This window comes from Salarias fasciatus, chromosome 2 (genome assembly GCF_902148845.1).
Source record: "Salarias fasciatus chromosome 2, fSalaFa1.1, whole genome shotgun sequence".
Taxonomy (NCBI): domain Eukaryota; kingdom Metazoa; phylum Chordata; class Actinopteri; order Blenniiformes; family Blenniidae; genus Salarias; species Salarias fasciatus.
The window spans coordinates 16,332,806-16,355,584 of NC_043746.1; the positions used below are offsets into that span (position 1 = coordinate 16,332,806).

At 43.1% G+C, this 22,779-nt stretch overlaps 1 protein-coding gene and 1 long non-coding RNA gene across 3 annotated transcripts; one reads left to right on the plus strand and one right to left on the minus strand.

Moving 5' to 3' along the window:
- On the minus strand, positions 1–7,863 carry scyl1 (SCY1-like, kinase-like 1). 2 transcript variants are annotated; one of them, XM_030111482.1, is made up of 18 exons: positions 7,668–7,863; positions 6,228–6,368; positions 5,313–5,435; positions 4,990–5,216; positions 4,817–4,907; positions 4,381–4,536; positions 3,921–4,079; positions 3,694–3,801; positions 3,344–3,457; positions 3,039–3,194; positions 2,723–2,911; positions 2,492–2,567; positions 2,129–2,317; positions 1,843–1,991; positions 1,688–1,762; positions 1,250–1,558; positions 807–885; positions 1–553 (listed from the first exon to the last, which is right to left on the minus strand). In XM_030111482.1, exons 1-18 carry the CDS (start codon positions 7,773–7,775, stop codon positions 429–431), a joined length of 2,574 nt encoding a protein of 857 aa, XP_029967342.1. In that variant the 5' UTR covers positions 7,776–7,863; the 3' UTR covers positions 1–428. The 2 variants fall into 2 exon arrangements, with proteins under 2 accessions (XP_029967342.1, XP_029967332.1); XM_030111472.1 differs by having other exon boundaries at positions 1,238–1,558.
- Positions 7,864–20,995: 13,132 nt separating this feature from the next.
- On the plus strand, positions 20,996–21,781 carry LOC115403525 (uncharacterized). The gene is made up of 2 exons (XR_003933219.1): positions 20,996–21,144; positions 21,439–21,781. It is a non-coding gene; the product is annotated as an uncharacterized LOC115403525 (long non-coding RNA).
- The last annotated feature ends 998 nt before the right edge of the window (positions 21,782–22,779 follow it).

Sequence of the window (22,779 nt, forward strand, 5' to 3'; positions counted from 1 at the left end):
TACATCGGATATCCTATAATTTATATATAATCTCCTTAAAAAAGTGTTGCTCCTTTTCAGATGAGATGCATGAGTTATATACATTTACTTTACAACGACAGCTTTATGAGTCATGAATTAAAAAACAAAAGGTGATTTTTCTTCATTCCAGCTCAGGATCAGCTGAAAGGTGCGCTGCTCGGCAGTCTTTCACTTCTCTCCACATCTTCTTTTACCTTTTCTGTCGTTGCATTCATCTCCCAAAGATGTCAAAGATCCCGGCTGTCAGAGTCGCTCTGATCAAGACAAACACTGCCCTCTGCTGAGCCACCGAACTTCACCCTTCACTGTTTTGGTCTTTTTGGTCCTTTTTGCTCGTACGCCGAACCTCCACCTGCGGGTCTGTTCAGTCTCGTCTGGTCCAAGCCTCACGCCGTCCACGTCCACCCTCAGTCCAGCTTGCGTGCGCCCAGTTTGAGAGGACCTTTGGCGGCCTTGCGCTCGGCTCGTTTTGCTTCGAGCTCTTTCCTCCTCTCCTCCCGCTTCTTCTTGGACAGCTCTGCCTTGCTGAGGTCTGACAAACATACAGGTGGTTCACAAATTTAGTTTTGCACTTACAATAATAACAATTTCAAAAAAAAAAAAAAAGGAGACAGCTGCAATAGCTGCTGGGTCTCCTGAGTGTTACAGAAGAGAAAGACTCAGTCATACCATATCTAGAGTTACTGCTGAGGAGATATATGAAGAAACTACTGTGAACTAGTTGTTTGAAAACAAACTGAAAAGGTAAAAGAGTCTAGTTTCTGCTCACCAGCCAACAGACTTACTTTGACTTCCATCGACTGACTCCCAGCTCTCCTCAGCTCCCCAGTCTGCTGTGGCCTCGGCGCTCCAACCATCTCCAGCCTGAAACAGAGAAAACACCATCAGTCCATGTGTTTCACCATCTGTGAGGTTCTGGGGACAGCACAGCAGATGATGCGAGGTTTGACTTGGTATCCAGAATGCAGTTCCTGACAGAACCTGAAGAAGCAGAGCGGACTCTGGAACAGGATGTGAAGAAGACGACCTCTGGATCAACACTGCAATACGGCTCCATGAAGTCCAGTAATCATGCAGCTTTTCTTGATAGTCACCTCAAGATGATACCAATTCAAACTCAAGATGAAGCTAAGTCCTCTTTCAGGATTCTTTATCTTCTCAGTTCACATCAAATCCCCATCACTTCTTCTGTGTTTTTTCCTGTGGGGGTCCTCACCATGGAGGCGGCTGTGCTGGTCGTGTTCCTCTGCGACACGCTGGCGAACAGATCGTTGTGGCCGGCCCCCTTGGCCGAGCTGCTGCTGTCCCAGTTGTACTCGCTGGCTAAGCGCACCCCTTCGGGCAGAGGGAGGGTGGTACTGGCCGCCGTCGTGTCGGGGTCTTCCTCCGCCCAGTCGTTGCCCCAGCCCTCCTCGCCCGCGGAGCTCTGACCCTGGCCCTCCTTGTCGTTAGACCAGCTGTCGTCGGCGTCCCAGCCCGAGCTGCTCCAGTCGGAGCTCTGCTTTTTCACCGCCATGGAAGCAGACGACCGGCTTGCCTGCATGTTGGAAAGAATTACAGAAAAACAAATTAATGTGTGAAATATAAAGACAATACAAGCGGCGTCCTCTCAGACAAAGAGTTGTTTTTCGGAAAATGTTGAAGGACTCATGTTTTAGTCACCGACCTTCTTTTTAGTCGACGTCATTCCCGACCAGTCGGTGTTCCAGTCGTCTGTCTCAGTCTGAGTTTTCTCCGGATCCTGGGAACAATTAACATCAAAAATGTATTAAATGGGATACCACAAGGTTTGTGAAAGTTTGTAACTTCAAACAGATCTACCTCCAAGCTTCCCCAGTCCTCCTCATCCTCCCAGCGCTCCCCGATCGGCTCGTCATCGTTGTCTGTCCCTTCAAGAGTGTGTGATTGGCTGGCTCCACTCGAGGCTGCGTGGTGAGTCGCAGAGGCTTGAGGCGTTTTATCTTCAGGACCTGAAGATGAAACAAATTGTCCAGGCTTTGATATGCAATATTCCATCACTTCCCATAATTGGATTTAATCATGAGAGACTAAAGTAAAGAGACGACGATTTAAAAGTAATTTCTAAATCCTCAAATAAGAGCCGTACCAGGCGAAGGAGCTTCATCGGAGGCACTGGTGGGGTTGGTCGGCCCGCCGCCCTCGGCTGCTCCGCCCCCCTCTGCGCCTGGCGCGTTGCGGATCAGCTTGGATGTAAGAGACGACATGCCGGTTACGGCCCAGCCCGTCCAGCTGGAGGAGGCGCCTGCAGGCTGGGCACATGACCCCACGTCCTTTTCTGAAGGACAAACGGGACAGTTTTAAGTTTCAGTGGAACCGCCACAAAAGACAAACAAGAACTGTTGATTTGCAAAGAAAAAAAAAAAAAGTAAATTCTGGAGAAGATTTGTTTTCTTCCTTATAAATTCTGCACAGGACAGAAAGAAATCAAACCAGAGACTTGCTTCAGTACCTATCTCAGCCAGCTTGGTTGGGTCTTCCGACACCGTCTCCAGCTTGGAAAGAAAACTTTTGATGGCTTTAAATGCCTGACAGAGAAAAAACAGCATCCCGATTAGAGAGCAAATAAACCTGTAAATCAACTCCTCAAACTAGACCATGAGGTCGCTGCAGCTTCCTCAGCACCAGACATTCATTCTTAAATAAAACGTTTGTGGCTTTTATGAGAAACGCCATCGTGTACCTGGTCCCTGACGCTCTTATCTGGATCAACGGTAACGGCACACAGAGTGGGCAGGATCCGGGCGGCAATCTCCGTTAGGCTGTAGTAGTTGTGTGTGGCGGCGAAGCCCAGAACGCCAGCGGAGCGCGAAGCGGGAAATGGGTCTTTAGTGGCTCGCGAAAAGGCAGAAATCAGAACACGCTGTCGAGTCTGTGAGGACAGAGAGAGAGAGAGAGAGAACCAGTCCTGTCACTGAACTTTCCATCTTAGAGACAGATAATATAGAAAATGTTAGGTTCAGAGTGAGGCTCAGCACAGTGAAGCAGGTGTGTCTCACCCCAGCGTTGAGGTAGGAGGCGATCTTTCCCAGGCAGACGGTGGTGTTGCACCGAATCGGGCCTTGTTCGTCTCTGGCCTGCAGCCTGGCGAAGTGACGCATCAGTTCCTGGTTCAGGTTGGTCTCGTTCAGCTTTGGCGCCAGAAGTAGCATGGACTGAAGGGAGATCGAAGAAGGAAATGAGCAGCTGTAACAACTTTCTCTTGACAACAAGCAGTCCGGACTGCAGAGAATTTAAAACGGCACCAAGGTTGATGTGAAAGGTTCATAAAACTGCAATGAAGCCAGAGTGGAGTGTTTACTACCTTCACTGTCTGCTCTCTGATGGCCGGGTTGGTGTCAGTGAAGCCGTGAACGACGTGAGGGAAAATCTGGGAGTTGACCGCCGCTTCGTTCAGATACTGAATGAACTGTTCCATCTGAGAAACAGGAGAGACAAAGAAAATCACATAGCTGAGCGAAGAAACATCAACAGCTAACAGCCATTCATTTAGAAGGACCAGCTGAGAGAACTAAAACTCAGGTCACGGGAAATTTTTAGTTAAAGCAACTTTCTGAAGCAGACAGCAAATTAAACATATGACAGAGAAAAAAAAACACCTGCCTGCTTCATATTCAAGTAGAGGTTAAATAAAGCTGCTAAAAGAAGACAAACCTGCTGCAGAAGTCGTATCCTCATAGCCCGGTCCGTCGAGGAAAACATTTTTACAATAACAGGAATGATCTTCAGCTGGTATTCTTCTGCTGACAGAAACTTTCCAACCTGGTGAACAGACAGCAGCAGAGACATTCCTATTTTAGAAACAGACTGAGGTCGTCTGGTCTCTCTGGTGATTTATTTTAAAAAGCTGAGAAATTTGCTGGAGAGATTAAAAGTTTTACCTTGAAGAGAGGCGTGAGAACCACCGCGCCCGCGTTCCCAAATTCAAATGCGGTGAGAAGCTGAGGCAGGACCTTGTGTTTACAGAAGTCTTCAGGAAAAGAGTCCAGGTTTTCACTCAGATCCTGGAAAAACTGCTGCTTCTCGGCTGGTTCCTTGATCTAAAACGAGAACAGGAGATAAACAAAAACTTAAAAAGCTTGTGATCAATGATGAAAATGCAGAACAATTCAAATAAGAACATTTGAACTGAAGGTTCACTGACAGACAGTAAAAAAAAATCTATTACATTTACTGATATAAAGATACCATACAGGAACCCTTAATATAAAATACAGCTGTTTCTTAACTAAAACACGAAGACGAGGATGAGAGACAAGAACTTGATCAGTTTCTATTTTTGTGACTGAACCTTTAAGTTCTGACTTCACCGCAGCCCTAATACTTATTTTTCTCCATTACCTGGATCTCTTCCAGAAACAGATTGCTCTCCACGAAGCTGTTGCTGAGGAATCCCCCGGGGGCTCTGCAGTTCTGGAGGAAGCGAGCTGGGTTGGGCCGAGCTCTGGGGTTGGCCCCGACCAGCTCACAGTAATGAGGGACCAGCGTCTTTGGGATCTGAGGGCGAGGCGACAAGAGAGACGGTCTGGAACAGGGTTCGAGACTTCCTAATAATTCATTTTAGCTGAAAGAAAATGCAAGAAGCAACTGCACATCCAATTCCCGGCACATTGGCAACTCAGCATTAATATTGTTGTTTTCTGTGTTGTTCAGTTTCTTCTTTGAAACATGGAAACATACTTATTTCTCAATGTCAATATTCATGCAACAAACTGAAAATACACGGCCGATCTTCTGATTTTCTTTACAACGTGCAGGAACTACACACTATACACACCTTTCCCAGTGAGCGGAGGGAGGACGTGCGAGGCAGTGGCCCATTGAACACCTCCCAGATCAGGCAGCCGAGTCGCCACACCTCCGTTGCCCTGCAGGACATGGAGCAACAATTACTAACAGAGTCCCAAAAGAAAACAAGTGAGTTCATTTTGCCAGACAACCCTCGCTAACCATTTGTCTCCACCACTATTGGGCGTCTCTGGTGGGTCATATTTCTCCATTTCTGGGTAAACGGCTTTAGGGGCGGGGAGTGCGACCCCACTTGGGTCCCCCTGCTCCGGACACACATGGTCAAGGGCGCCGAGCTTCCACTCTCCGGCCCGGTCGACAAAAATGGCCCAAATGCCCAAGTTGTTATGAAGCAGGTGACAGTCATTCACGAGAAAACTGAGAGCTTTCTGTCGGAGGAGAGAGAGAGAGAGAGAGAGGAGCCGTCAACGGCAGAACCTCCAGAGACCCTGAATGGATCAGACGATGCAGCGTCGCATCATTACCACGATCTGATGCAGGCCCCAGGACACCTCCAGCTCCCCGGAGCCGCCCTTCTCGGCCTGAGCCTTCAGGTGGACGGCCAGGGGCGTCACCTGCTCTGTCACCAGGTACAGGCTCTTCTCTGTCTGGAACAGCCACAGCACAGTTCCTCCGTTATTACAGTTCAATTCACAACAGCTCATACTGCAACACACAAAACTACAACGTCACAGCAGCTCGACAAGATGGATGACAACCTAATGGTCCATATTTCTGAGAATTAATTCAGGCCTATTCACATTTTATACAACATCCCTACAATTATATTCAATGAAAAGTCAAAAGACAACATAATGACTAATAAGTGAGATTTATTCAACTATAGCAAGCAAGGAAAAGCAGAAGACTTGTCTGAGCAATAACATTAAAAAAATGTGTCAGTGGTTAGAGTAATATTACAAGTTTTTTTAAATAACCACAAGGAATCACATCCACCTTCAAATTAGGTATACTGAGGCAACAAACAGACAACAAAGTCAATGGACTCATGACTTTCATGGTTACCAGCAGCTCTGTTTTCTTCAGATTTGATTTCAAATCTTCAAATCACATAGTTTCAACAATAAATTTACAACATAAGATTAGATTAATTACTAGAATAACAGTCAGGGTTTGATCTTCTATGATATAAATCGCTGAAAAATCACAATTAAAAAAAATCTCTTTCTACCACTACCACTGCTCTCTACGACTGCTGTACAAAAAAATCAAAACTGTCCTGGAAACTATTCAAACTCACCTCCATCTGACCATGAACATGGAGAGAGAGGATAAATGAGATGAGACACAGCTAATGAATAACATGACAGTCACAAAGGGGGCAAGCTGCTCAACAAAACTCAATTACACTTTTATACTGCTGGCAGTCGCTCACATACCTCCAACCCATCCACATAAGCCAGGATGTTAGGATGACGCAGGGTTTTCATGCGCTTGAACGCAGCCTTGGCCAGCTGAGTCTGCAGCTCTGTTCCCTGAGCCACTTCGTACACAAACACAGACACGGGTTCGCCATTGGTCTGCAGACAGGTTGGGGAAAGAATCAGAGCTGAGACGTGAGAATGGAACAATGGAACAATATGAAGCCTATGATTTTTTTTGTTATTTATGCTTGATAATCATTTATAACATCTTTTTTCTTCTAAGGCAATAAGTCAAAAGTTTTACCTTTTCAATGCAGGGCAGCATTTTGTTTTTAGGATTGAATGCTTGGCTGTGGTCAGTGCATGTCTTGGTAATAACACTTTGAGAAATATCAAAAAGCCAGTCTGAATTCACCCTGGGAGCTTTTAGAGCTGCTTTTACCAAAATCTATGGTCATTTTCAGTCCAAACTATTTCAGTGCAAAAGATTCAACTATGAGCAGACATAAAGTATCTGTGGGCTGCAGAAAATATTTCAACTTTATATCACAATAATGGCCAAAGACAGAATGGCACTGGTTTGTATATGTCTATGATATAGATAAAGTTTGGCCTTGACATCGTGTTTCTGTGAGTTTTAATCAGAACAAAGAATAGCTGTAGGAGAAGTAGCTTAACTACTTATTTTACTAGCTGAAGGTTTGAACAATATTTCTCCTAGTCACTTCCAGGATTTTCTGTCACTTTATGTCTCAGCTTCAGTTCAGGTGTGTTTCATAAAATGTCTAGTGCCTCAATGCAAATTTGAAGTCCCATCGTTTACTTAATAAGATTCTATTTCGCTCTTGGACATCGCTCAGTGTCTGGGGAGCTGCATTGACTAAAACAAACTGTGGGTCCATCTTACACAGCTGTGAAATATGGCTTCTCGCACCGAACATTTACACTTTACTGAATAGACACTTCGAGGTGAGAATTAGATCTGTACAGTGAATAAATGGAGAGTGACTCAGGAAGGAGCTCGGCTCATAATCTGAACCTGCCGGGGAGATGATGACTGACAGAACAGCCTTCCCTTCTGGGTCACAGTGATCAGGACAGGTTTTGGGGTTTGGTCCCGCCAGGCACGAGGAACGAATCGATCAATATTTATAAGAAATGGTCTTGAAACAGACTCATATTCCAGGTGTTAACAGGGCTTAAACGAGGTGACGTGGCGAGAAGTGCGTGTCTGCCTGAGGGAGTAAACACGGAGCGGAGCTCAGCCAGGCTGAGAAAACTGCAGCAAATACCAGCCGCGCTGCCACTGACACGGCAGAAAACCTTTACCCGAGCCCACCCAGAGAGCTGACACGCACTTTAAAGACCGGAGCAAAAGAGGAAAACAGACATTATTGATCGGCGAGGCGACGGGCCTCCAAATCCCAGCGAGCTAAACGTTAGCGGGGCTCTCACCTTCCGCTTTCCCCGGTGGAGGCTCCATATTCCAGACTTCTCCTGGCTCTCTGGGACGATTTCATAAGCGAAATCTTTGACAGGATCCCTGGCGAAAAAGGACCACATCTCCCTCACGTTCACACCTCATCAAACACACACACACACCCGCTCAGAGCGACAGCGGCAGAACTAAACACACAGCAGGCCAGTCAGGCTAACTGCACCACTGGAAAATGGCTCCGTGGGAATGTTTGTTTGAGCACATTGGTTCCGGTTTGGGCTGAACTCTTTGTGCCTTGCCAAGGCAGGCACAAATAACAACAACAACAACAACAACAACAACAACAACAACAACAACAACAATAATAATAATAATAATAATAATAAATATACAGAACAGAAAAAATATTCAAACTAATATAGTTCACATTTTTTCTTCTAACATACAAAATACTTGTGCTTTACATATTTCATACAACTGACTAAAAAAGTGTTACCTCTTTCACCTTTTGACAATATTATAATAACTGATTAAATAGTAAGATTCTATTCTAGGATCTTTGCACAATCAACATCAATCAAACACATTTTATTTCTAGAGCACTTTTCAAATGAAACAAAACAACACAATGTGCTTTACACAATCCTAAACAAAAATAGCACCCCACCCCCACACCCTTCAAGCACAAACACAAGCAAAGATAAAATAATTAAATACTGAGATATAACACTACTTGTATGGTAGTTGGAGGTGATAGGTGAAAAGGTACTGTCAGGATCATTACAGGCCAGACAGGAAAACGTCTACGCCCATCTATTGCCAACTTAGAGTCATTTCATCCAATTCACCACTGAATTTAAGCTGGAGTAACAAAATAAAACAAAATAACGGCACAAGAATAACATATAAAACACAGAAGATTGTGCTGTGAAGTGAAGCAGCACCATTGTACTTCCTTTGGGAAAACAGCAGTTTCTAATTAAAATATACTTCTCTTCTCATTCTTTAATCTGAATTCATATTTAACATGATTCAACAGTATAACTGTAACAAGAGAAAGATATCATATCGGAACACAACAACAAAAAATTGCCAATATTAACCTCACATTTGTATTCAACCTTTTTATTTCTGATTCTTGAAATCAGATGATGTCTTTTATAAGCCAGGCCTGGCTAAAATGACTACATTAAAAACAAAGCATGATAGACAAACACATATAGAGGAGAAAGCATTAATAAACAAAAAACAAAGGCCCAGAGTCCTGTGGATGGAATGACAGACCAATGAGAGATGGAAGAGTATTAGAGGAGAGCGAGAGCTTGACTGGAGCAGAAAAGGAAGTAACAGGAAAAACAAGAAGATTCCACAACACACAACAGACACAATCATGATGATAGTATCATACAATGAAACATCTACTCCTTTGACAATTGTCCATAAGAATTCTGTAATATGAGTTTTAAAGTCATTAACGTTGATAAAGTTAAAGTCTGCTTTAGAAATGAGGGTGTACCAGAGATGGAGCTAAGAGTGAACGCAGACAGCCCTCCCACACTGCTCTACAGAGCACAGTGATGGATGAGTGACTTATATCTGGTCATGAATCTTGAGGCATCCAGCAGCTGAGATGGAGCAGGCATCCATCTACATCACCATGGTCTATGAAGGACATTAAAGTAGCAGCAATAAGAGTCCTCTGCAAAACAAAAGAAAAACAATATTTATTAAGGAAATCTCACTTTTAATTCCTTCACCCCAGGTTTTCAGTCTGGCATTTATTTAAAAGACGCAGATGCTTGTTTTTGGACTGCAAGCATAATCTGGTTTCTGCTCACAGTCCAAAAACAAGCATCTGTATGCAAGAGAAGAACATGCAAGCTCCACACAGAAACGGCATATTTAAAGAGGACTAATTAGTTTGATAAAAGTTTTCCTTTATTTAATCTTTGCATTATGTTGTATCTGTAGGGAGACAGACCAGCTGGTGTCCTGGTGCAGGCTGAACAACCTGGAGCTCAGTGCTCTGAAGACAGTGGAGATGATTGTGGACTTCAGGAGGAGCACAGCCCCACTCACCCTCCTCAGGACCTCAGCCAGGAGCTGAACATCAGCCCCTCATCAAAAAAGCCCAGCAGAGGGTGTACTTCATGCGGCAGCTGAAGAAGTTAAGATGACGGTGCACTTCTACTCCTCCATCATGGAATCCATCCTCACCTTCTCCATCACGTCTGGTTCGCTGCAGCCTCGGCCAGAGACAAGGACAGACTGCAGAGAGTCATCCGCTCTGCAGAGAAGATCATTGGCTGCTTTGCCTTCCCTTCCCGACCTGTACTCCTCCAGGACCCTGAGATGTGCAGGCAAGATGGTGGCCGACCCCTCCCACCCTGGCCATCGACTCTTTTACACCCTCTGGAAAGAGGTTCTGGGACACCAGAACCAGAACCTCATGACACAAGATAGTTTCTTCTGCTCTGCCACCGCTCACATGAAGAAGGCCTCAGTCCCCCACTGACAATGCCCAGTCCCACACATACACACTACAGACAATCTTCAGCCTCATAAACATCACTGTAAATACCTTTGTAATTTTTGTAAATGATGTTGATTCTATAAATATATATTTGTTGTTACTGTTATTGTGTTATTTGTCTTGTCTCCTAATTCCTTATATTTATATTTTGTACTTTTGCCTTTTTAAATCTGTTCCTTCTTTTGTCTGTTTTCCACACCACCAAAACAAATTCCTCTTATAGGCTACTGTACATGGCAGCAAACCCGTTTCTGATTTTTAATTATTTTGATTTGAAACCAAGAAAAATGGATCTCACCGAGATGTTATCTGGATGTGCTAAAGACTGTCAAGATCCATCCTGACGCGAATGTTTTTTTGGTAACGATGCCAATTCAAGATCTAGCATAGAGCTGAAACTCTAATCTCCAATCTGAGCCTGAGCCTGCAGAGTTTTTCCTTTCAGCCATGGCCTACAGGGGCTCATATGGAATTGTTGGGTTTTTCTCTGTAAAGGTGGACTGGGCTGACAGTGTTGCTAATGATTCTATATAAAAAAAAATTGAACTGACATTTAGCTGAAGCTAAAAGGCTTAGAGGCTATGTTGTGAAAAACTGTAATATCAAACTGTAATGCTTGTTTTCAAGTAAACTACTTTCAAAATAAGCAAACAAAACAAAACAAAAAAAAAACAAACAAAACTCCCGGTGGCTTTGAATGGTTTTTTTCCAGCTGGTCAGTTTAGTCTCTGAAAAACACTTTTGTGCTGTGTAAAAATAAAAAGCGTTATGAGAGTTATCTGTTGCCATGGTGATGTCCAGGTATTTTTACGTGCCCTGGTCCCTTCATCTGAAAATACTTTAACTTTTTTCAAATTAATGTAGCTTTACTTTGTGTTATGCAATTATGTGCAATTTTATTGAGCCAGAGACATCATGAACATTTTTGGTCAAGGGGTTGAGAGGACGTTTTAGCAAAGCACAGTCTCATGAGAGTCGTAGTAAAATACATCTGTATATCTACACTGACAAGAGTTATTCAGGGGCTGATTCCAGTCCTTTAAGCTACTTCACTTAAGTTACGCCATATTACATCCAATACAGTAACAGCACAGAATATGGCTGGATGTGTGAAAATATCACTCGAAGAAAGCTGGTTTTTAAACTTCAAGTTGGGGATCCAATTTCCCCACAAATATATTTATATCACAGTGTAAATGCAAATATTCCCAGCTTTCTGGTTACATTAGGCTGGTAGGTGTAGACAAAGATACAAAACCACATCTGTACTTGCTGCTGCGTTCACAGGAATCATTGATGCTTGTTCCAAATCTGCAGTCCTGTGAACAAAAGTACTCAAGCAGGTTCATTTTTATTCCTGGTGGTGTAGATGAACATAGGAAGAAAGGCCAGAATGAGATGACACCGTTAATCAACTGTAGGACTCAGTTCTTTCATACATGTATTCATGGTGGCTGAACACTGTGTGCAGATGTGACTGAACAGGACATACTTTGCCTTTGGCTAAAGCAACATCTGCACCCAGAAACCCTCAGCTGGATCAAACAGGACAGAAGACAGATGAACCTCAAAGATCTGACAATTGGATTTTCTGTAGTAGTGAAAGAACTTCAGTTTATTGTCAGTGAAAATGTTTATTTTGCACCAAATAAACAAATTGGCTTTTAATAGCTTTGCAAAAATATTCAACATAAGCTTGTTTCACCACAGAAGACAGGCTGCATTTGGGGTAGAAACAGAATGTCACAGCATGCTTTCACAAAATTTACAATGAAATCCTTTTTTTTTTTTTTTTTTTTTTTTTTAAGCAACTCACTTTTTAACTTAAGAAAACGGTGATCTAAAAGCAGACAGTCATTTAATTTTCTTATGCTCTACAACCGTTTTGCCCCGCGTTTTCTCCTCCCACTAAACTCGCCTGTCTACATGACCGGTCACTTCTAAACTTCATGTTCAGTTTTATGAGCTTCCCTCACAGCACATTTCAAAAAGCAAAGACACCGCAGGGAATTGAACCCCGTCCCGACAAAAGCAGGAGTGCCACCACCGGAGTCTTTTGCTTTTTTTGTTGTAGCTATAAGAGGGAAAAAGCAAAACCTGGAGGAACAAGAAGCTTGTTCCTCCAGGAAAAGAAAACCCTGAAATGCTATTTTATCCTGTCACCGCACGGGGATTTCTCTCGGTCACGAGGCTGAAACTAGAAGAAAGAGACAACTGGTTTCCCCGATCCCCGGCATTTCCCACACGACATTTGGTGTAATGACTGATGCCACGAATTCTGCATTATCGAAGCCACGATACCAGCATCCCCGGTGATACCCGTTTGCAATGTGGCACGGCTCGCGGGTCAAATGAACAGTGGGGAGCTTTAAGTTAATGGCTGTAATGGAAGAAACAGAGACAATTTAAGCCTCCCCATCCCCCCCTCCCACAGAGACCCCACATTCAGACCAAAAAAAAATCATCCAAATATCGGGAATTATGTCAATATGTTGACCGTTTACCGCAACCTGAAGCAGCAGCAGCATTTATCACAGCTACTCTTCCTCCATGACGCTCAACTCCTTCAACGCTTAAAAGACTGAACCCTAGAGGCTGGATGTACCAAGTGATCCCACGATTCCTTGCAGACCTTTAAGATGCCTGGCTCAGTGGAAAGTTAACCTGAACAAGAAATCTGAAAGGGAGAGAAAAGAGTGTTGCCCGCCCCCAAAGACCCCTGACCATACACTACTGCAATGTTTGACAACGACTTCATGAACATTACGTTGTGTATTAAAGGGTAAAATGTTATGCAGAGCTGATGTGCATGCAACATGTCGAGTTACACATTAAAGCCATGATATGTTAAAGGAAAACAAAATCAAATCAAGGGAACCAAAATTACTTAACTCAGCACCCACGAGACTGAAGTGATGCAGTATTAGCGAAACAAGCTTGCAGCTCTTGATTGTAATGTGACTGGATTCTCAGTGTTTCATCACAGGTAAGGCCATCCCAGATGACAAATAAAGAGAATTTTTAGGCAATCTGACCTGAGAAACCAAAGGGGAAAGAAAAAAAGGCACACACAAAAACACAGAGAGCGGGGCTTCTGCGGAGGACGTCGGGGTTTCAGATTTAAGCTCAAGCGCACAGAGGGTTGGAACTTCATTCAGGGGCCACACTCATATTCGCTGACAGCTTCCACAGATGGCTTTGCATTCAGAGGCAGGCGAGATCGAGTGGACAGACGAAAATGATCTGAAACAAAGAGTGATCTACACAACACACCCACCACACAATACTCAAAGATTCGAGTTCTACTCATCTTATGGTCTTAAGATGCAAAGCAACAGGGCCCCAAGGCCAAAGAGGAATATGCTAGTAAAGCATTGTTACTGATGATTTGAGGTTAACATAAAGCCAGTTCCAAGATGTCATTTTGTCAACTACAACATTGCAGAAGTTTTGACAAGGTAAAGCAAAAGCTTACTACATAATCCAGGTTAGCGGACTTCACTCGTGCTTGAGCCAGTCTTGCACTCTGATTTCTGTGAAGAGAAGTGTAGGGATACGCCCGATACCAATGCACGTCAAACTAAAGCAACACATTTGCGCTGCCTTTAATGCCAAATTGCAGCTGCGCCATGCGCAGCGTTCCTCAGCTACTTAAATTTGGAGACTTCACACAGTTGCGTGATTGGAAGTTAAATGATACCAGCCTGCCGCTTGCACAGTTGCACAAGGGGGAAGTAGCTGAGGCCTAGTTGTACCAATCGATAAAAGATGCACCAAAAGAACCTGACTCCTTTTGTTCAAACTGCGTGTTGGTTGAGTTGAAATGGCAGGATGATCTCTGTGTTGTCCTAGTAGACTTGCGCTCATCCTTCGGACTGCTCTGTAAGATTAGAGGCAGAGAAGAAACATCCCTATGCCCCTCCCCACAGTATCGTAGAACTGACTATTGTTATCCTTACCCAAATGCTTTACAGCAGATAACATCAGAATCAATGAAGGTCCATCAAAACTTCCCGTTATCACAAGAGACTTGTTAAGAAAGCACATCAGTGCTATTTTTTTTTTTGAAGTCAAGTATAGCAAGTTGCTTTCATTCCAAGAAAATATGTGGACAGTACAGTCCATTCAAGAGAAGTGACCCATGTAGGGCTGAGATTATTCAGCTTTCCAACATCATATTTGATGGATTCAACTTATCTGCCTTCAATTTCCACTTTGAAAAGGATGTCAATCGAGCCCAGGTCACATCCGTGCTCTACAAAGCTCCAAGCTTTAGTCATACCTGAAAAAGCACAAGAAAAAGCTCCCCAACAAGCCCCCAAAAAAGAACAAATGCATACCAAAACTGTATTCAATCACAACAAGCTATGCATTTATTATGCAGTAAGAAAATCCTTTACAGATAGTTCACTCATTGTATTGTAAATACAAGGCACAGTAACTAATTGCAAAGGAAGTGCAATGGAGGCATCTTGCCAAACAATGAATGTTAGGTAAATGTGAAGACATTTAGTGACCTTACGTGATGCTCAATGCGCAAGGGAACTTGTACATACAATGATTAAGGAGAGTTCCTGATGGTCTTGGGTATTGGAAAGCGCACAGGACACAGCACACTGAAAAATGCAAAGGAAAAAAAGCCTCTTTCCCCACAATACCCCTCCCCTAATACAATGAAGCAATACGAGACACTAGCATCACAGCAATAAGAGGTACAACTGTTGTAGTAAACTGTAAGACTATGAATACAATTCATAAAAGATTGAAGCCAACTTCCAGAAGAATCTTTTAAATACCGCAGGCCTGAGCACGAGGACTCCTTCCTGAACTGTAGACGTGAACTCCAATGTAGATTTGAAGAGTGACCTTTATAACTTAATCTGCAAGAATCAAAGGAAATACAACCTCCTCCCAAAACACACAAACCAACTTGAAACCAGGACAAAAATACAATGATTTCAAGTAAAGAGACTTGTTACCACAATGAGAAAAAGGGAGTGTCTTGCTACAGCTGTCGACTAGTTTTGAGGTTGCTATCCTGGGTGGCAAAGTGTCCACTTGAATCTTGTAGGGTGCGTCTGGGCCTTTCCTATTCACGCGATTTGGCATTGGGCAATGTGAAGCTGTGAAGTCTAGGAAGAGACTGGTTAACGCCCCACAACCCCCCCACCACCTCCCATGACCCAGAAATAGCATGGAAGCTCATTTAATACATGTTGTACTTAAAATAGAGAATTTGTTGATTAATCTAAGGGATTAATTGAATACCAAATACCTTCCTACATCTTGTTAAACCGCAGTGGATGCACATGATCCGACTCCATACCACTATAGTAAATTAAGAGGAGCTCAACTTGTACCGAGCGGCTAGCATGGGATTCTGACGATGATCGGCATTAGGGGGGCCAGGCCTGTGAAAAGAAAAACTCCACACAAGTTTTAAATGCCCCCACCCCCCTCCCCAAAATCCCATTTCCCTTGCTGGATCACTATTGTAACACAAATTACTGTAAAATGTACAGCAAAAGCAAGGATCAGTTAACGTACAGGATAGTTACACCCGCATGTACATTTCATGCATTCACTCACTGCATAGGTTAAGCGGCAGATGTAGGTGATCTGTACCAATGAGGCGCAGGTGGAGTACTGCAGGGTTGCTGTATACACTCATCAATAGGGTGCACGGGGGCCCATCCACTTTCAAACTCCAATGCTGAACACTTCTGACGAGGACCTATCGAACAACAAAGGACATCCGCGCCTTCCAGCTGGGGAAACTACTTCTGATCGCAGGGGCAGCGAAGTCCACAAAGAGGTTCCGCTTGTCAGCCAACTACCAAGGCATTCATCACAGCAGCCATCACCACACTCGCGACAGCACAACAGGAGGGGCGACCAAGGTACAAAACGCTTTACACGGCTTGCCTGAAAAAAGGAAGAGAAAACTGTGCGAGACATTTTGTTGTGCAACATTTGATTCTGGAATTGTTTGAGCTTAAAAGCCCGATAATGTTACAGAGATACCTCTACCCAATATACAAACCACTGCCTGCTTTAAACTGGTGAAGCTAGACGAATGCACGACCTGTCCCACCCTCTCGGCACTGGCTGGCTGGCTGGCTGGCTCTGGAACTGGAGCTGGAACTGCTGCACTTGCTTCAGCCATGGCCCTCTGCGCTGCGCTGCTCTACTGCTGTGCGTCTGGCTCCCTCTGGTGTACACCCGACGATGGCTCCTGTCGCTGTCTGCTGCTCTGTCAGGCTCCCTCTGCTCTTTGCACCACGCCCTCTGGTCTCGTCCTGCCTGGCTCCGTCCTGGTCCTCACGCGCCCACCGGTCCTGTCCTGCCTGGTTCCTCTCTGGTCCTCCCCTCGTCCCGCGGCCTCGCTCCACGCTGGTCCCGTGATCTTCATCTAGTAACTAAGTCCATTCTTCCTCACAATAACTAAGTCCATTCCTCCCCGATAACACAGTCCATTCCCCCCCCAACAAAAATGAAAAAGAAAAAAAAAAAAATCTTCTGTCTTCTCTAAGCAGTTGAAAAAGTTCAAAAGAAATAATCATCTAAGCCTTTGAGCTACTGCTAGAGCTCTGGTTGCAAAAGCTTTGATATCAATTCAAGCTGCTTCCCAAAAAAATAAAGGAATAAAAAAAAAAAAAAAAAAAAAAAAAGATTCCTTAATTTTAGTTACAACTGAGCTGCTTCAATACCAAGACGAATTTAGAGACTTAAAAACTGGCTTGAACGAAGTGCTTTTTTTTTTTTTTTTTTTTTAATTCTATCAGCATTAAAAGGTAAATGCTTGAAAATGGCGCAAGAAGAAAAACGAAAAAAAAGCAGGGATCTGAATCATTTGCCATTGATAAAATGGTTGATTGTCCGTTTGCTCTTTGGTTTTCAAGCGAGATAATTGTTTAATCTGGGTGCGTCACTGACCCTTTCGAGTTGCTTTTAAAGACTAATGTCTCTTATTATAACTTCTTATGTTCTCAAAATGGCTACACACAATAGCAATAACCTAGATTCTTTCAAATCTCTGTTGGAATCATTAATTCATCCAAGTCTTAAAAAAAAAAAAGAAGCTTCTGATCCGAGATCAACTCTATAAAACGCATCAACTTTGCTATTCTCCAAAGGCTTCTGAACCGAGACATCTGATTCTTCTGGACTCTTGGAAACTGCTATTTCTCGAAGAATAACACTATCAAGGTTATTTTCGGAGTTTTTAACAGCTCTTGTTTCTGCCCGGAGTTACCTTGTTTATAACGCTGGTCTAACGCAAACAAAACGAAGACCACGCCCTCGACATGTTTTCGTCACGGCATTATTCGAATGAGCCAATAGAAACCTCGAATTAAGACTACGTCACAGCAGCCATATTGGGTAAACGTCGAATAACGACAACTTCGCGTTTATGTGCAATATTAAACATATACATGACGGACAACGTCTGAAAGCAGTTATGACTAAAGATTTTTAAAAAATATGACATCAAAAATCGTCAGAGTAGTTCTCTTTCAGAGCTGGAATAATCACAAAAGCTATATGTTGCTCAGCTCGCCTTGTCTGGTATAGCAGAATAGTGATCAAAAATAATAAAACGCTCAAACATCGGTATCTGGCAACTGGAACAATGTACTAATAAGGCGGTATCTTTACAAAAAAGTCAAGAAAAGCGGCAAACGCAAAAAACTACGCATCTTGACGTTGTCTACATTTCAGACAGGGCCTCTCAACCTTCATCTACCATTATACTACACCGCGTCAAAATCGTCTCAAGTATCACAAAGGATAAAACAAAAGGTAATATCTTCAACCCTAACCATCGAAGCTGAGATTATTAAAACAAAGAGAAACAAGAACGGGTTAACCTGAATCGCCCAAAACAAGAAGAAGTCGCGCAGCAGTGTGTGTTGAAATGGCGTCGAGTCCAGTATTTATACAGGGAGAGTGAGTCGGCTGCGAGCGCTGCTCAGTATTCATCCGCTGAGAAAGCAGTCCCTCTTCAGTCCCTTTTGGAATGTCGTGTTTTATCGTTAAAATGCCATAAACGCTTCAATTCGTGACAGCGTACTAAACACTTTGGCCACAATGCTTATTCATTTTAATAGATAGACCAAAAACGACACAACATGGGGGAAAAAAGAGGGAATCGTGATAATGTAAACGTGTTCTGCGACTTATACCCGCGGGGAAATCATGAAATCATAATAAAATGCGACAAATGACGATAAAAAGACGATTAAAACCGGTTTTTAGTTTAAACAGCGGTCTAACAGCTGACGTCACATGAACGGCCACGCGGAGTGATTTCTGCTCTGGTGCAGGACGGCCCAACAAACCGGATCAAACTAGAATGCAGACGGTACGCCGGATCTACTTCCCTGCTTGGTGCAGTGACATGCTGTTTTTGAGAGAACAATGGAGAAAGAAAAAACCGCTAACTCATCCATTTAATCAATTCCACATATATAGGGAGTGGTGATAATGCTTACTTCACTTGTAAACTTTACCAGAGCCTGCCGTTTTGAATCTATTTATTGCTTCATATAAAGTATTATTGCAACTGTCTTTGCAAGCTGAGGAATTTAAGCAATATCCACTGTACCACTATCATATTAAACATGAATTCTCATCAGTGTGGAGTTTGGAGTGATTGGGAAGTAAAATCTAGAAACATCCAGAAACATCCAGGGCCAGAGTGAGTGTGTTAATATTTAAGGAGTGGAAAATTCCTAGTGAGTACAGGCCCAAACATGATTTACATGGTGTTCACCAGCAGAGGGCGCAGGTGAAATACAGTACGTGTCATTTGTCACGTCTCATGTTGGCGTCCCTGTCCATCTGTGGCCATCGGCAGGACTGCTCTCCAGCATTGATCACAGTAACGTGGGCATGTATAGGCATGTTGAGTCTCTTGCGCAACTCTCTGTAAGGAAGATCACATCTGATCAACAACAGAGATGAGTTTTCCCCTGGCTGAGTTTCGGCCCCTCCCATAGCCAGCCAAGCAAAGACTGATCAAGGCCTCTGTCTGATTCACTTGCAAATCAAGGTAATTTATAAACAATACACTCCATGTTTTCATTGAAAGACTCATTGATTGGATCAGGGGTTGTGGAGTATGACCAGAAAGTCGCCTGATGCAAGAGGACACCTGAATTCCCAGATGGCTTCTGTTATTTTAAAATGTGGTACACTAATCTCTTATACAAGAAAAAGTATTTCACGAAATACCTCACCAGCATGAAGATAAAAAATAAACAGAAATAAATAACTAAATAAAAATCATCTTTCAGAAAATACAGTAATTAAAGAAGGTGGTCTTTAATCCACAATAAACAGCACATATGTATGTAAAGAATAACACTGTGATATTCAGCATAAAAGCAGAGATGGCTATTTTCCAAAAATCTTGGGATGTTGCATAAATGTAAATAAAATAGGATGCTTTTGAAAATTTCAAAGCTCATAGTATTTGTACAGCACATACACAAAAAGCATAGTCTTTAAAGTGAAACATTTTACAGATTTCATGGACAGTTGTAGCTGTCATTATTTATATCAACATCTCATCTCAAATGAGATGCCACAGGGTAAAGTCCATCAATAAGCAGCACCCCCTTTTGAAACAACATCTGGTTGAGACAACATCTGGTCAGAAAGATCATTGTTGAGCTTTCTGAAGAGGAATGTTGAGGTTACATTTTGGAGTTGCCAAATGTGATCACATCATCTATGCTTCTGTGTGGCACATTTTTTACATAAAATGCCTTTCCTGACACAACTTGAGGGGGATCCCTGATGCCTGGTCAGTTTCCAACATGCAAACATCTGGTTATAATTTTGCTTCCCTAATCACTTGGCCATGTCTGCCCATTCTTGTCTACATGATTCTTCTTTTTTCCAGGAATTCTGGTTTTATTAAGTTTTTGTTCTGTTCTCTATTGGGCAAAATTGAATTGAGTATGTAGCCGTTCTACTGTGATGGATGCAGTCTGTGGTGTAACATTGCCTTGCTAACTTATTCAAGGCCTTTCCTGAAGATGATGTGTGGGTGAGAAAACACAAAGTGGGATGCTTTGCCAATAATTCCTTCCGTGGCTCCTGCTGATGGATGATTCTAGACCACAATCTAATTGCTGGTAAGTGTCTTTTTGGATGTGTTAGCTACTCAGAGGTTCCAGTTAAAAAAGGAAATTATTTCAAGATGACAACATTTCAGTGTGATGGCATGGGCCCCAACTAAATGATAGCAGGAAGCTTTTCAAAATCAGTGGGGCAAAAGAAGGAAGTCAATAGCTTTGATTAGCACTTAGACACACTTTTTGGCTGTTTAAGATCGTGAGGCTGAAAATAAAGTACATGGGGCATGTATATGGAGTGAAATTAATGCCAAAACCTCTCCAACACAAAAAACGTGTTTTATTCACAGCCGATGATTCACACACAAACACAGTGTGTTTTGCAAAAGCAAAATGTCATTCACAACTAATGCACTTAGGTTTGTCCATCAAAAAAACGTTCCACAAATTAAAAAAATATATATCTGCACTTACATTAGAATATTCTTTAAGTGCAAAATAAAATCTTTCAAGATTAATTTTTTTTTTACGAGTACAAAAAACAATTCTGCGGGTTGGAGAAAAAAATCTGCAGGTTGGAGAAAAAATTCCGCGGGTTGGAGAAACTTTTCTGCGGGTTGGAGAAACTTTTCTGCGGGTTGGAGAAACTATTGGCTCCCCAGCGTCACGTGACTTTTGGCAGCGATTTTGCACCTTCCTGATTCGCATCCGCAGGACTTAGGATTTATTCACAACTGCCAGTGTTGTGTAATTTGCATGCCACAACAGGAGGTGGCGCTGTTGATGCCGTTTAACGCATAGCACCATCCACCATGGCCAGGACCACAACCGAGTGAGTCAGTCGCCCCAAAACAACACGCCCTGAGCAGCCAACAGGTGAGTTTGTGGTCATTGTTGATGAAAAATTAAATTATCTTCGTGGGTACATGTCATTTTTGTCACTGCCGGAGCTAACCCATGTTGTGGTGTCCGTGGTGTTAGCTGGTTGCTAGCGTTAGCCACGCTAGCTCAGGGCAGTAGTGGCAAAGCAAACACTCTTTCCTCCACTTCCTTATAGATTACTGTTGAATTTATATCATAAATGTCCTCACTCATAGGAGATTGACTTTGAGAGTACATTGTAACTGACCTCATGTTAAAAGTCATAATGGGCGTGTGTGTGTTTTTCAGGAGAGCTGCTGATGAAGTGAATGAACCTCATCCAGACTGCGCTCCTGTCATCACATCTCAACACACGGAGGTGAAAGCTGCGGAAAGATTCCAACAGAGAGAAAGGAGACAGGAGACTGTGACGGCAGTTACTGCACCTGCTGCACCTGAACCTCACACACCTGATGGTTATCAAGCTCCACAACAGAGCGACATGGTGGAGAATGAGCAGTGTGTCAGTTGTAAACTTATGAATGGTGAAATGAAGTCCATGTGTGCTGAGATGAACCGCTTGTTTTGTTTATCTTGATTATATGTGACCAACTTCTGTTTTTCTGTAAATAAAAATTGATGGCTAACAGTCTTCCTCTGCTTCATTCTAATATTTATCCTTAACATTTCATTCTGTCAGGACAGGTAAATCTCCTCAGCTGTTACTGCTCATATGGTGACAAAAACCAGCCTCTGCTTTAGTAAGTAAATAAGACTATGGTGAAATTAAATATTGTAGCTCAGTAGCTATTTATGAAACTTCATTTTAATGGGAAATCCTCTGTGAGACTGCGCCATTTACCCATGCTGCAATAATGTCACCATTTCTGGTTTCAAAGTCTTTTCTGTTTATTACCAACCTTCTTGTGTAGCAGCGACACTGTTAAAGTTACAGTTCAAATAAGGTGCAAAAGTCTGTGCACACAAATATCACTGCAACTGTATAAAGTACGATTAGATTGTGCATAAACAAATAACACTGCAAATAAAATGAAGGAAAACATTGTGCACCTTGCAGTCCACAGGCGTCCACACAACTAAGTCACAAAACTTAGCAGCTGTCACAATGATGTGAGTCTGTCTGGCTGTAGTATTTCTGTGTCTGGCTGTAGTATTACTGTCTTCAAGACAAAAGTTTGTGCCCTGACAACCAACAGCGCCGTGCTGCTGCGATGCTTTGATGGACATTTCACTTCCAGGCAGCCTTTTCCACAACAGGAGCGGTAAGTGAGCCCAACCGGGTCTGAACCGGGTCCAGCTGGTCTCCGTACAGTCCGTCGCCTTTCTGTTTTGGTCCATTTCTCCTTGTGTTTAATTCTGTCTTGTTGCAGCACAGTACATGATCATTTACTGTAAACACTGTAAACGTGAACGCGCACAGCGCCACCTCCTGTTGTGGCATGCAAATTACACAACACTGGCAGTTGTGAATAAATCCTAAGTCCTGCGGATGCGAATCAGGAAGGTGCAAAATCGCTGCCAAAAGTCACGTGACGCTGGGGAGCCAATAGTTTCTCCAACCCGCAGAAAAGTTTCTCCAACCCGCGGAATTTTTTCTCCAACCTGCAGATTTTTTTCTCCAACCCGCAG

Excerpts from the sequence above, each read along its gene's own strand:
- scyl1 (XM_030111472.1), bottom strand. The coding sequence starts at position 7,775 with ATGTGGTCCTTTTTCGCCAGGGATCCTGTCAAAGATTTCGCTTATGAA. Across the intron at positions 2,912-3,038 it reads CCTCCTACCTCAACGCTGGG|ACTCGACAGCGTGTTCTGAT; the intron begins GTGAGACACACC and ends CTGTCCTCACAG. Across the intron at positions 2,568-2,722 it reads ATAAGAGCGTCAGGGACCAG|GCATTTAAAGCCATCAAAAG; the intron begins GTACACGATGGC and ends TTTCTCTGTCAG.